Below are 15,283 nucleotides of genomic sequence, written 5' to 3'. Positions count from 1 at the left end.
CGACAGGACAAGAGAGCAGCTTGTTATATCAGGGTAACGACAGGACAAGAGAGCAGCTTGTTGTATCGGGGTAACGACAGGACAAGAGAGCAGCTTGTTGTATCAGGGTAACGACAGGACAAGAGAGCAGCTTGTTGTAACAGGGTAACAAGACAGGCCAAGAGAGCAGCTTGTTGTATCAGGGTAACAAGACAGGCCAAGAGAGCAGCTTGTTGTATCAGGGTAACGCCAGGACGAGAGAGTAGCTTGTTGTATCAGGGTAACGACAGGACAAGCGAGCAGCTTGTTGTATCGGGGCAACGGCAGGACAAGAGAGCAGCTTGTTGTATCAGGGTAACAACAAGCCAAGAGAGCAGCTTGTTGTTTCTGGGTAACGACAGGATGAGAGAGCAGCTTGTTGTATCAGGGTAATGACAAGCCAAGAGAGCAGCTTGTTGTTTCGGGGTAACGACAGGACGAGAGAGCAGCTTGTTGTATATGGCAACTGCTTGGCATCCGACTGCAAGACACTACAGAGCGTAGTGTATATGGCCCAGTACATCACTGCGGCAGAGCTCCCTGCCATCCAGGACCTCTTTCCACAGCCTGCTCTCATAGACTAGACTTAACATAGTAAACGTAAATCTGAGACACTGAAATTAGTATGATATGTTATGTTTGGTATGGTTACATAACACAGATGGTTACATAAGGAAAATGCAAAAGTAGGGTGGTTGGTCGGGGTGGATAGGTTTGCATATCATGCAAACGTCTAGCAACTTGAAGGTTGCGATTTCGAATCTCATCACGGACAACTTGAGCATTTTAGCTAATTAGCAACTTTTCAACTACTCATTACTTTTGAGCTACTTTGCAATTACTTAGCATGTTAGCTAACTCTTCCCTTAACCCTAACCCTAATCTTAACCCTTTTAGCTAACTGTTCCCCTTACCCTAACCCCAACCTTAACCCTTTAATCTAACTCCTAAATGTAACCTTAACCCTAACCCCTAGCCTAGCTAACATTAGCCACCTAGCTAGAATTAGTAAGATTTCATACATTTTGCAGAATCGTAACTTATTGTACGTCTTGCAAATTCGTAACATATAATACGAATTGTAATTTGTAACATATTGTACAAAATCGATGATGGACATCCACAAATTAATATATACCATACGAAACGTAACATATAATACTAAATGGAGTAGTTACGTACAGAATAATACGAAGTGCTCTGAGACCAGGTTGCTATATCAGGCGATGTCAGATGAAGCCCCTAAAAATTGTCAAAACTCCAGCCACCCAAGTCATAGACTGTTCTCTCTGCTACCACATGGCAAGCGATACGGATGCACCAAGTCTGGAACCAACAGAACCCTGAACAGCTTCTACACTAGAAGACTCCTGAGGTTAAGAGGTTAAATAGTTAACCAATAGCTACCCAGACTATCTACATTGACCCTTCTTGCATTAACTCTTTTGACTTATCACATACGCTGCTGCTTCTGTTTATTTTGTATCCTGTTGCCTAGTCACTTTATCCCTACCTGTGTGTACATATCTACCTCAATTACCTTGTACCGCTGCACATCGACTCGGGACTGGTACACTGTGTATGTAGTCAAGTTATCATGACTCATTGTTTATTTATTCCTGGTATTATTATTATTTTATTTTTCTATTACTTCTATTTTTTTCTCTTTGCATTGTTGGGAAGGGTCCGTAAGTAAGAAAGTCACTGTTAGTCTACACCTGTTGTCTATGAAGAATGTGGCAAATACAATTTGATTTAATTTGTGTCAGGGTAACAAGACAGGCTGAGAGAGCAGCTTGTTGTATCAGGGTAACAAGACAGGCTGAGAGAGCAGCTTGTTGTATCAGGGTAACAAGACAGGTTGAGAGAGCAGCTTGTTGTATCAGGGTAACAAGACAGGTTGAGAGAGCAGCTTGTTGTATCAGGGTTATGTTCCACTGCACATAACAGGCCTAATGTGGCCCTGCTCAGGCAGGTTAGCATTTTTCATCATGAATCTTTTTCTAGATGCAGCTCTGCAGAGTGGTGACTAGTTTGCACAGCCACAAAGTCATAAAATTAGATTTTAAACCTGTAACCTTTATTTAACTATGCAAGTCAGTTAAGAACAAATTCTTATTTACAATGACAGCCTACCCTGGCCAAACCCAGACGACGCTGGGTCAGTTGTGCGCCGCCAAATGGGACACCCAATCACGGCCGGATGTGATGCAACCTAATCTTAACCCTAACCTTAACCACACTGATAACCATAATGCCTAACCATAAACTTTAATTAAGACCAAAGAGCTAATTATGATTTCTTACAATATAGCCAATTTTGAATTTGCAGTTGGCCTTTCTAAGGGGAAATGGCTCAGTTCTGCCTCCAGGACAAGATTCATGGCAATAAACGTCAACCAGCCCTGCTCAGGCCCGATAAATGACCAAACGGCTGTGAATCGGCAGGGAAGGAAATGGACAGCGTGCACAGCCATCAATAATGTCCTGTCCAGGCCTAAACATGGCCGACAGCGTCATCAATAACATCCTTTCCAGGCCTAAACATGGCAGACAGCGTCATCAATAACATCCTTTCCAGGCCTAAACATGGCAGACAGCGTCATCAATAACATCCTTTCCAGGCCTAAACATGGCAGACAGCGTCATTAATAACATCCTTTCTAGGCCCTCTTTTCATCCAGGTGGAGGATGGAGACCTGGGAGGGATACACTCTGCCACCTCAGATCAAGTCAAACTTCAGCTAATGTTTATGTTTAGGATAAGACTTTAGTTAGATTAGATGGAGTACCTTGACAGCAGGTTTTTTTTTGGATGGTGCCGCCCCCTCCTCGTTCTCGGCCTCCTCGTGCTCTTTGCTGCCCTGAGGCAGGTTGGAATAGTTGGCCAGACTGCTAAGTATGGACGACACCATAGGACTGTTGTCCATCTCCTCCTGCAGGACAGAGAGAAAGATGGACAGACACACCATATCACTATACCAGAGGACAAAAGTAGGAAACATGCAGGTAATATTGAATTTTACAGTCCTCTCAGCTGATATTGACAACTGAGAAACTATATGATTAAGCCAGTTCTTATTTCAAAGAATTCAACCCACCTGCTGTAAGATGGTAAGTAAGTAAGCAAGGCTTCATATATACTGTAGGTGCTTGTTTCATCGAAACCAATGGAACAAAGCAATTTGATAATTACTAGATCATTACTATGTAATTATATGTAAGCAAGTGAAGGAGCCTCATGTTACAGACCTCAAACAGGGCCATGTTCTTGCCATCGTACTGCTGGCTCTTCTCCACGTCGCTGGCACTGCTGCTGTTGATGAAGGGACTGCTCTCCTTGGGGTTCCCATCGCCTGTAACACACAGACAGCACGCTAAGGGTTAACAGAGAAACACACACGCACACGCACACACACACACACACACACACACACACACACACACACACACACACACACACACACACACACACACACACACACACACACACACACACAAATAATCCTTAAAAGAGAGATGTTGATTCAAATGGGGATAATATTTAATTAATATGAATGTTTGCAAAACACAGACATTGGTAACACTGAAATATTACTTTCTCAATATGTAGTTTTAGTGACAGACCCAGGTTGTTTTAACAGGAGGAGTGAAATGATTGGTTTTCGATTAATATGAATGTGTTGTTTGTTAATAAATGATGTTAGCTTGGAGAAATGATTCATCGTTCAGGATTGAATTATGTTAAGACACATGAGGTAGTCGCTAGAGCCAGGAAATTCTCTCTTTAGATGAATCTGTACAGGCTTTGTGTGGGAAGGGTTCATGCTGGGAATGACAAATGGAACCAGAGATTCTAAATTGTGTATATTCATCATATCACACAGAGAACCTCATAGAAAGTCAAACATCAGTGTGATTTAGACATTAGGTGTTATTTCACTGTTCAGGAATATAGAGGGGTACTTAAGCAGTTCACACACACATACACACAAGCCCAGTCATCCAATCGATACTTTTTGGATTGCCTGCCCTGTTCCCTCTCCAGCCTGGCATGCAGTTCTGATTGTGGCCCCTGTCAGCTGCCTGACACAGACTCTGTGCACAGGGCCTATTAATAGCGTTAAGGGAGGGAGGGAGGGAGGGAGGGAGGGAGGGAGGGAGGGAGGGAAGGAAGGAAGGAAGGAAGGAAGGAAGGAAGGGGAGAGAGAGAGAGAGGGGGGGGGGGGGGGAGAGGGAGAGGGAGAGGGAGAGAGAGAGCGGTGGTAGATATGGGCACTGGCTCCGCTCCAGTCCCAGAGGAGACCCTTCTCAGAAGGCAGGAGAGGAATACTAAAGATCCACTGCAGTGCATCAGCGCCAGGCAGCCAGGCAGCACACAACGATCGACCACACCAGCCATCACTAGAACACACAGCACAGTCAACCTGGCATATCGCTGCACACCAAAACTAGCACAGGACATGCAGTGTGTGTGCTGCATTACATTAAAGCCAAACCAACCACATCAGCCAACAGTACAGGGGCTCTAGCTAGAAGTTGCCCTAAGGCACAAATCTAAGATGGGAGGGGGGGGGGGGGCTTCATCCTACTCTGAGCACAGGGAGTGCAGTGAATTAGCAGTTTATGGCCTATATACTGTAGCTCTGGCTCTTTGGTAACAAGCTGCTCTATATATTTTATTCTGTGTGCTTTACATGGAGCTTACTGCTGTGTTTTATGTTATGTAACAAAACTGTACATTCAATGATTCAGCATGTTTGTAAGATTGGTGAATAGGTTATGTAAGATCGAAGGTTTGAAATGTAATCTCACAAAGCATGGCATGTCATGGGACTGCCCGTATTGACATATTCGTGTCTAATAAGCATTTACACTATGATCTTGCTAGGTACAGATGTAGGATATTAATTTGATCACCCTGTTGCAGGAGAACATTCCAGAAAAAAAAATGTATAGTGTATTTATTGTGTAAAAAGGCTTCTGAAATTTGTAATTTCCACTTCGAAATTTCAGACTTGATTTTTCAAAAATGTCCATTAACTATAATCCACATAGTAATTCAAATGTCCTGTTGTTGCAGGATTAGTTTCCTTCTGTATCCTATATTTGTAGAACCCCTATACTTTATGGATCTGGATAGCACCATGTCAGCTAGATAACATTTTCAGTTTATTTTGCAGTATGTACACCTGACCGTCGTTCTGATCACATTCATGGCAGGCATGCATACTGTACTGTAGTCCTGTATGTAAAAATACATTCGCCATGAAAGTTTCTTAATTTACCTTTGGTGGAATGACCCAGTATGAGAGATGCCCATTGGAGAGCAGATAGAGCGGCTCATATCGTTACCCACAGCCCGGATGGTTTGATCAGCAGGCATGGCCTCGGAACGCGCACAGCAGTTGATTCTGCTTTATGAGTTTATATTGACCCATCCAAGTGCATGTCATGAATTAGTCCCTGTCTTGGTGCTTTATAGAAATGGGCCATGAATTGCATTTACAATATGTAGCTAGTGCTTCTCATAAGATCTCGAAGCTTTTTAAAGATGGATTTTTATTTATGTGCATGCTCTGTTTGGCATTCAAATTGCTCTCTAAAAATATTGTTGCTGTAGTTATTAATCATACAATTATTGTAAACGACATAGATTTACATAGAAAGAGAGAATGTGTTGTTAGAAAGGGTCTCCTTTCCTGTTCCATCTCTCTGTGTGTGTTTGGGTGCGTGTGTGTGTATGGTGTGCGCGTGTGTGTGTGTGTGTGTGCGTGTAGGGGGGGTGCGAGGTAGATCAATTTGACCTCTGTCAGATTTACATACAGTCTCCCTGTTCATCCTTTACCTACAATATTGATCTTGCCAGGGAAGGACATCCACACTCTTTAGTTGTGAAATGATTCTCCCACTCAGCTCTGCTGCACTGCATAACAGGGTGGCAGGTAGTCTAGTGATTGCGAGCATTGGGCCAGTAACACAAAGGTTGCTGGTTTGAATCCCCGAGCCGACTAGGTTAAAAATATTGCAATGTGACCTTGCGCAAGGCAATTAACCCTAATTGGTCCTGAAAGTTGCTCAAAGATCACTCACTACCTCCACAGTAGAACTTGGAGAGAGGGAGAAAATACTAGAGAAGGAGGCTGTTTAGTGAGAGGTGTGTGTGACTATACATTCTATTTAATTAAGACTACAGTGTGTGAGCTCATGATAAAGGTCCCCTCATACAACGTGTCCTCTGAGTCTCCAAGTTCATGTTGATTAATGCTCCCATTAAGGATGAGGCTTCATAGTCTTAAGACCACTCTCCCTTCCTTTGCCTCTAAAGGTCCCTGCAGTGTGGTTGTGGGTCCTCAGCTAGCTCGCTGACACTATCCAGTCCTATCTCCCAATGATGTTTAAAGCATTAACTATTCACAACCTGACTGAAATAACAAAACAGCAAATCCAATACTTTCACCGTCAGCTAACATGAATATAATCAAAAACATCAACGCCCAGATCAAATAAAAAATCTAATAAAATCTAAATGTATTTGTCACAGGCTAAATATAACAGTTTCATAAGTATTCACACCCCTGAGTCAGTACTTTGTAGAAGCGCCTTTGGCATTGATTACAGCGGTAGGTCTTTCTGGGTAAGTCTTTAAGAGCTTTCCACACCTGGATTGTGCAACACTTGCCCATTATTCTTTTCAAAATTCTTCAAGTTCTTTCAAATTGGTTGTTGATCATTGCTAGACAACCATTTTCAATAGCAGATTTCAGTCAAAACTTTAACCCTGCCACGCAGGAACATTCAGTGTCTTCTTGGTAAGCAACTCCAGTGTAGATTTGGCCTTGTGTTTTAGGTTATTTTCCTGCTGAAAGGGGAATTCATGTCCCAGTGTCTGGTGGAAAGCAGACTGAACCAGATTTACCTTTAGTAATTTGCTCCATTCTGTTTATTTTTTTATCCTTAAAAACTCCCCAGTCCTTAATGATTGCAAGCATACACATAACATGATGCAGCCACCACTATGTTTGAAAATATGGAGAGTGGTACTCAGTAATGTGTTGTATTGGATTTGCCACAAACATAACACTTTGTATTCAGGACAGAAAGTTAATTGTTTTGCCACATCTTTTACAGTATTACTTTAGAGCCTTGTTGCAAACAGGATGCATTCATCATTTTATTCTGTACAGGCTTCCTTCTTTTCACTCTGTCAATTAGGTTAGTATTGTGGTGTAACTACAATGTTGTTGATCAATCCTTAGTTTTTCCCATCACATTTTTACCCATCTACCAATAGGTGCCCTTCTTTGCGAGGCATTGAAAACCTCCCAGGTCTTTGTGGTTGAATCAGTGTTTGAAATTCACTGATTGACTGAGTGACCTAACAGATAATTGTATGTGTGGGGTACAGACAGGAGCTGGTCATAATAAAATCATGTTAAACACTATTATTGCACACAGAGTGAGTCCATGCAACTTACGTGATTTGTTAAGCCAATTCATACTCCTGAACATATTTAGGCTTGCCATAATAAAGGGTTTGAATACTGTAGAACATTTCGAAAAATATAATTTCACTTTGACATTATGGGATATACTGTATAGGCCAGTGACACAAAATCTGAATTTAAACCATTTTAAATTCAGGCTACAACATAACAAAATGTTGAAAAAGTCAAGGGGTGTGAATACTTTCTGAATGAACTGTATAGGTAGGGGTAAAGTGATTAGGCAACCAGATAAATAATTAATAGTAGCAGCAGCGTATGTGATGAGTCAAAAGAGTTAGTGCAAACAGGGTCAATGCAGATAGCCCAGGTAGCTACTTTGTTAACTATTTAACCAACTACTGTATATACAGTAGCTATCTTATGGCTTGGGAGTAGAAGCTCTTCAGGGTCCTGTCGGTTCCAGACTTGGCCGATCGGTACCGCTTGCCTTGCAGTAGCAAAGAGAACAGTCTGTGACTTGGGTGGCTGGAGTCTTTGACAGTTTTTAGGACCTTCCTCTTGAGGACCTTCCTCCTCATCCAGAGGTCCTGGATGGCATGGATCTTGGCCCCAGTTGCGTAATGGGCCTTATGCACTACCCTCTGTAGTGCCTTGCGGTCGGATGCCAAGCAGTGCCATACCAAGCAGTAATGCAGCCAGTCAAGATGCTCTTAATAGTGCAGCTGTATAACTTTTTGAGGAGGCCCATCAAATCTTTTCAGCCTCCTAAGGGGGAAGAGGCATTGTCATCCCTTCTTCACAAATGTGTTGGTGTTTGTGGACCATGCTAATTCCTTAGTGATGTGGATACCAAGGAACTTAAAGCTCTCGACCCACTCCACTACAGTCCCGTCGATGTGGATGGGGGCGTGCTTGGCCCTCTGTTTCTTGTAGTCCACTATTAGCTCCTTTGTCTGGGATAATGGTGTTGATGTGAGCCATGACCAGCCTTTGAAAGCATTTCATGGCTACAGAGGTGAGTGCTACGGGGCGATAGTCATTTAGAAAGGTTACCTTGGTGTTCTTGGGCACAGGGACTATGGTGGTCTGCTTGAAACATGTAGGTATTACAGACTGGTTCGGGGAGAGGTAGAAAATGCTTACGATTGTGACACCGCGTCACAACATTGTCCATTTGTTGTAATCTGTGTAATGTATCCGGTGTAGATAATCACATCAGTATAGAGACAAGCAGAAAACCACACAAACTCAAGACCTTAATCCCTGTGGTGTTTTAAAACACTGAAACACAACAGTACCTGAGTAGATGAGCCAACACACTTGTGGGGAGAGTGCCAAGCAGCAGAAGAGACACAGCCCTTTATTGATTGGATGGAGAGAGAAGAGAGGAGTCTGGGGGATAGGGCTGTGAAAACAGCAATAAATCTTCTGTCTCTCTCATAAAGTTACACTGGTGGTCTCTGTGGAGAGATACTAACTAAAATACCAGCCAAAAGATCAGCCATTCACAATTGCAACGCTGCCAGTTAAATTAGCTACAGAAGGAATCTATTTGAACTGTATTAGCTAGAACAGAACCATGGAACAGAATGGGTGCATCACAAATCCTGCTCCGTACCAGTCTGCTTCCTTCTTCATTTACATGCAAAGCCTGCCTCACTGTTTATCAGTCAAACCTGTGCACAACACTGATGTGATCAGACAGCTGCAGAATCACTATTCATGTGCAGCCGAAGTGGTGCATCTTTTCTTCAGCTTGATCTCAGATATTAGGAGGTGCTGAATGAATGAGCCATAGAGGTTAAGTGGAGCTCATCCATACCCATGAGCTACAGTTGGGCCGGGGTAAGGTCGGGTGCTACATGCATTCTAAAGCAGCTTGGACTGAGAGACAGTACATTTGAAACAGCTGATAACGTTGTGTGTAAATCATGCACTGGAACACTCTAGTTGAGCACAAAGAACATCTCAAGTCAAGTTAGGCCCTGAGCAGCTGGGTGGGGCTCCGTCTTGTTTGTAGCCATCCAGGGCAAGTCCTGTCAAAGTTGCTGTATTCTAACAGTAACATGCTGTACCCTTTCCCCCTGGCAGTGGATTATCTATTCAGGAATTACACTAAATAAATAAGTGTCCTGTGGGCCAAGTCAGCACCCTCAGCAGGGACAGAGACAATGTGCACTTCCTTTTCAGAGTCTGACACCTCCTCTAACTTCCTCTTGATATGAGCCAAAACAAACCTTCTACTAGAAAATTGAGGGTAAGGCCAAAAGTGTGCTCCCACGACTGCACATGGACTACACTGTGAAGAATAGTGATATATTTGTAAATACATTTCTGATGATGAACATGTAGCATTAGCTACAGGCTGGACATAATATCACAGTCAATTGTGTTTCTGTATCGGTGGCTCCAACGGCATTATACTCTAATCTTAAAACCAAGGAGACAAAGTCAAATAGCAGCCAAATTGCTCTCACACAGCACAGTAATCCTTTGAAACTTGGAACATTTCCCTAAAGACGCATTACCTGTCAAATTGGATAAGCAAACATTTAATTTTCATGTAATTTGAGGTTGCACAGAGGATAACAGCATTTAGCTGCATTGTTGAACCTATACACTCACCCCATACCTGAACCTAATGCTCCCTGAATATAAAGCAGTGCTCTCTTTCACATGGAATAAGACCAAAAACATGCCCCAAACTCACTGCTTTGATTAACATATTAGTCATTCAGGACAGTAGTTCCCAACCATTTTCATTTACTGTACCACCAGCTGAATGTTGCTCTGCCCAGGTAGCCCCGAAGTACACCCTCATGTGCATTTTACCAGTAACCCTATGGTCTCATGAGTCTTCTCAAGTAACCCTGTGGATAGGCCAAGTACCCGCAGGGGTTCTATTACCCCTGCTTGGGAACCACTGATTTAGCAGAGACTCTTATGCAAAGCAACTAAGGTTAAGTGCCTTGCTCAAGAGCACATCAACAGATTTACACTTAGTCTGCTTGGGGATTCGAATTAGCAACCTTTCGGTTACTGGCCCAACGCTCTTAACTTCTAGGCTACCTGCCATCATATCAGTGCAGTTGATGCTTTTTATTCCCATTGTAATACCACCTTAAAATACAGTAATCCACCACAGTTTAAAAATCTGCATTTAAACCCCATTTTTAGCCTTCGGCTTAGAATGTAATCTGTTATGAATTTTTTGTACCTTTTCCATGTTTTCTAAAACATATTTTTGTAAATATTTTTATATACGTGTATGAATGCATGCGTGTCCATGTATGTGTATGAATGCATGCGTGTCCATGTATGTGTATGAATGCATGCGTGTCCATGTATGTGTATGAATGCATGCATGTCCATGTATGTGTATGAATGCATGCGTGTCCATGTATGTGTATGAATGCATGCATGTCCATGTATGTGTATGAATGCATGCATGTCCATGTATGTGTATCGGTGTGTGTATATTTTCCTCTATGCCATATTTTCTGGTGATGATTTTCCCTCTACACTTTGAGCCCCAGTCTCCCAACATGAGCACCACGTATCTGAAATGTATAATCTTCGATGGGATGGCAGAGGCAGGGGGATTACCTGACACCGAGGTCAAGCATGCAAACATCCCACAGCTTGGCTGCTGATTTAACCTCCGCCAATACTCTTTCAAACCCTGGACACACAGTGTAGAACTGCTGTACGCTCTCTCTCTAAGCCTCACTCTCTCTCTCTCTCTCTCTCTCTCTGTGTCTCTCTCTCTCTCTCTCTGTGTCGCTCTCTCTCTCTCTCTATCGCTCTCTATCTTGCTCATTCTCTCTTTCTTGCTCATTCTTTCTCTCATTCTCTCTCTCTCTCTCTCTCTCTCTCTCCTTCTCTCTCTCCTTCTCCCCCTCTCTCTCATTCTCTCTCCCTCTCTCTTTCTCCGTCCAGCCTAAGCCATCTCCAGCCTCTAAACCATGTTGACACTCTTGCTCTTGTAATGACGTGGCCTGTCAACGTCTATAAATTAATAGTGATGTATCCTCGCATTGGCCCTAAAATATTACCCTGGGACCACTGTAAATATCTTCCATTACAGGACATCAAGTTAACACAGCAAAAATAGGCCATATTTTCCTGGGTGGGGATGTCTAGAGGTCAGATTTGCTATAAGTCTGAATCAGTGCAGAGTTTGCATGTTATTTCTCTAACACTTGAGATGCTATTGAAGAAAACTACCTAACAATATCACTGGTTTCATGCATAGTATGACATCAGAAAATCATCACCAACCCCACCGGCAGATTGGTCCATCCATAATCTTCTCCTTCATAAAGACTTAAAGATGAAAAAAGCCCTGCTAGTTCATAAATCATTACAGAGCATGAAGTATTTCCTGACCACAATCCACAGGGTTTTAACTGCATACTCATCCCTACTACCTCTCCTTCATTCCATCTACCAAACTATCTTAGAACCGTCCCAATGAACCCTCACCTTTGAACCTGTTCTGACATCACTCTGACTCCATACTGATTGAAGCTTTTACAATCTGTCAGTAAAAATGAGATGTTTGATTAACCCACACTGATAACCTCAAGTTATTTTGTAGATGTCACTTAACGGTGTGTATGCTGTTCTTTTCCCCCAGGCATACATTGTGTGTGTGTGTGCCAGTTTCATTTTTTTTATTTTTAATACATTTGCAGAAATGTCTAAAAACCTGTTTGGGTAATTGTCTGTAGATTGATGAGGGGAAGTTGACATTTTAAAATAAGGCTGTACTGTAACAAAATTTGGAAAAAGTCAAGGGGTCTGCATACTTTCCAAACGCACTGTATCATGGATTCTGAAGTGTGCAGATTATACAAGTGTGAAATCCCACCGTAGTCGTCAAAGCTTGTTGTTAAAGCACATGGTATCGAAACAATGTCCTTTGTTCCTATAGCTGCTATAACAGGCCCAGTCCCCTCTACACACAATGATTTCCCTTGTTCCTATAGCTGCTATAACAGGCCCAGTCCCCTCTACACACAATGATTTCCCTTGTTTCTATAGCTGCTATAACAGGCCCAGTCCCCTCTACACACAATTATTTACCTTGTTCCTATAGCTGCTATAACAGGCCCAGTCCCCTCTACACACAATGATTTCCCTTGTTCCTTTAGCTGCTATAACAGGCCCAGTCCCCTTCACACACAATGATTTACCTTGTTCCTATAGCTGCTATAACAGGCCTAGTCCTCTTCACACACAATGATTTCCATTGTTCCTATAGCTGCTATAACAGGCCCAGTCCCCTTCACACACAATGATTTCCCTTGCTTCTATCGATGCTATATTAGGCCCAGTCCCCTCTACACAATCTTAGAAAAAAAGGTGCTATCTAGAACCCTAAAGGTTTTTTTGTCTGTCGCCATAGGAGAATCGCTTGAATAACCCTTTTTGGTTCTTAATTAAGGATCTGCCCCTTTTTTTCAATTTTTGCCTAAAATTACATACCCAAATCTGCCTGTAGCTCAGGCCCTGAAGCAAGGATATTTTATTGGATATTTTATTGGTACCATTTGAAAGGAAACACTTTGAAGTCTGTGGAAATGTGAAAGTAATGTAGGAGAATATAACACATTAGATCTGGTAAAAGATAATACAAAGAAAAAAAAATCATTATTTTGAATTTGTTTGTACCATCATCTTTGAAATACAAGAGAAAGGCCATAATGTATTGTTCCAGCCTAGGTTCAATGTAGATTTCGGCCACTAGATGGCAGCAGTGTATTTGCAAAGTTTTATGCTGATCCAATGAACCATTGTATTTCTGTTCGAAATTTTGTATCAAGACTGCCCAAATGTGCCTAATTTGTTAATTAATATCTTTACATGTTCAAAATTGTGTACTCTCCTCAAACAATAGCATGGTTTTATTTCACTGTAATAGCTACTGTCAATTGGACAGTGCAGTTAGAGTAACAAGAATTGAAGCTTTCTGCCAATATCAGATATGTCTATGTCCTGGGAAATTTTCTTGTTACTTACAACCTAATGCTAATCGCCTATGTTAGCCCAGCCGTCCCATGGAAGGGACACCGATCATGAAGAAGTTTTAAAGGAACAAAGAGTTAACAAGCAATGTAACAGTCAGCTCAGTGCCACAATGTCTGCTTCGGAGTCTGCTCCAATCAAACTTTTCTGTATCCCAGTAAGTTTCACCCAATTAGAATTTCTCAGTCTTTTCTCTCTCAGTGAGCCTACCTGCCCAGAGGGCAGAGGTTAATCCTGACTGCCGCTCTGCTGCTCGAGTGAGGAGGGGATAAGGTGTGAGTAGTTTTGGAGATGCACTCCCCTTTTCAGTCCCTCCCCTGCAACTGACATCCCTAAATTCACTCTTGTTCTTGTTCTTCTTCTGCACTGTCTGTCTAACTAACAACTGCCCTAACTCTGCCACACACACTCTCTCTCCCAATCCTGCAACATGAGACACAGAATCCCTTTCATCCATCAGCACCAAATGATGGTCTGTTTTAACAGAGAGCAGACAGACCGTATCGATCTCACCATTGACATACCGTGTAAATCAGAAGCATCAGAAATTCCCCAGTCAACCTGGTGGCAATAGTTATGGAGACAACAATGCCAATACAAATGGTGACTAATTGATTGCTTTGGCTGTGTGTGTGGCTGTGAATTATTCATTTACACACTAATTATATGCATCCAAGCCTCGAGGTTATGCCAAGAAGTGCAAGTAAAGAAATAGAACTACTAGTGACCATTCATTACACTACAAAGAGATAGGGCATGTTGAATAATTAAGCAATAAGGCACGGGGGGGTGTGGTATATGGCCGATGTACCACGGCTAAGGGCTGTTCCTAAGCAAGACGCAACGCGGAGAGCCTGGACACAGCCCTTAGTCGTGGTATATTAGCCATATATCACAAACCCCAGAGGTGCCTTATTGCTATTATAAACTGGTTACAAATGTAATTAGAGCAGTAAAAATAAATGTTTTGTCATACTTGTGGTATGCGGTCTGATATACCACATCTGTCAGCAAATCACCATTCAGGGCTCGAACCACCCAGTTTATAAGTAATGATAAGAAATTGTCAACTTTATTACTCCTCTGTTTCCATCTATTTTCTTCACTGCATTATGTAATCACTGCATATTCATACCTGATGCATAATAACATAGCACTAAAGCAACATAATATATTCACCAATTGACCACATCCAAGGTAGAGTTCTGCACTGTAGTGCCGAGGAAGTGGGACCAGTCTCACCTGGTGGGTTAATTTTCATAGGCAGAGTGAGCCTGCCATGTTTGTGGGGTTAATATGGACATGTGTAGGAGCACAGAGCTACCGTAATCCCTGCTATCCCACAGATTCTCATTTTGTAGGTCAGACATCACGAGGAGGAAGAGGAGACTCATCTGACCCATATTTGGCCTGCTCATGGCAAAAATCTGCTCAAAGATGGGCATAGAACACACACATACGCACACATAATGGCTTACAGCACAGACATAGAGCACGAAGACATAGAGCACCAAACACAGTGAGACTCCACAACTCTCTGTCCGCACTAGCATATCCGCCACGGTCAAAAACCACATTCCACATCCAATGACTCAGCTTCCAAATGTCTATGTGCAGGGCTGGAGGTTAAGGGCTTAAAAATGCAGACAAAGGGTGTTAAACTCAGAATCTAAAATTGTCATTAGTTGTCAGGATAAATCCTTTGTGGCCCAGTCAAAGTTTGGCATTTAGGAGAGAGGGGTTCTGCGTAGCAGATAAGCTACCATTCTCTACCCAGCCTAATTGCC

The 15,283-nt window shown here is 42.4% G+C and overlaps 1 protein-coding gene across 3 annotated transcripts in view; it reads right to left on the bottom strand.

Moving 5' to 3' along the window:
* LOC110492468 (solute carrier family 12 member 5) overlaps window positions 1-15,283 on the bottom strand; it is a 100,433-nt gene that overhangs the window by 40,966 nt on the left and 44,184 nt on the right. For all 3 annotated transcript variants that reach the window (XM_021566815.3, XM_090203707.1, XM_090203709.1), the window contains exons 2-3: window positions 3,271-3,374; window positions 2,811-2,954 (exon numbers count right to left, since the gene is read on the bottom strand). In XM_021566815.3, coding sequence (XP_021422490.1) covers window positions 2,811-2,954; window positions 3,271-3,374 — 248 coding nt within the window. The remainder of the gene's footprint in view (window positions 1-2,810; window positions 2,955-3,270; window positions 3,375-15,283) is intronic.

This window comes from Oncorhynchus mykiss, chromosome 16 (assembly GCF_057628025.1).
Source record: "Oncorhynchus mykiss isolate SJ-2025 chromosome 16, ASM5762802v1, whole genome shotgun sequence".
NCBI lineage: Eukaryota > Metazoa > Chordata > Actinopteri > Salmoniformes > Salmonidae > Oncorhynchus > Oncorhynchus mykiss.
Note: the sequence above shows the minus strand (reverse complement) of the source record. Positions and strands in the feature narration are given on the sequence as shown.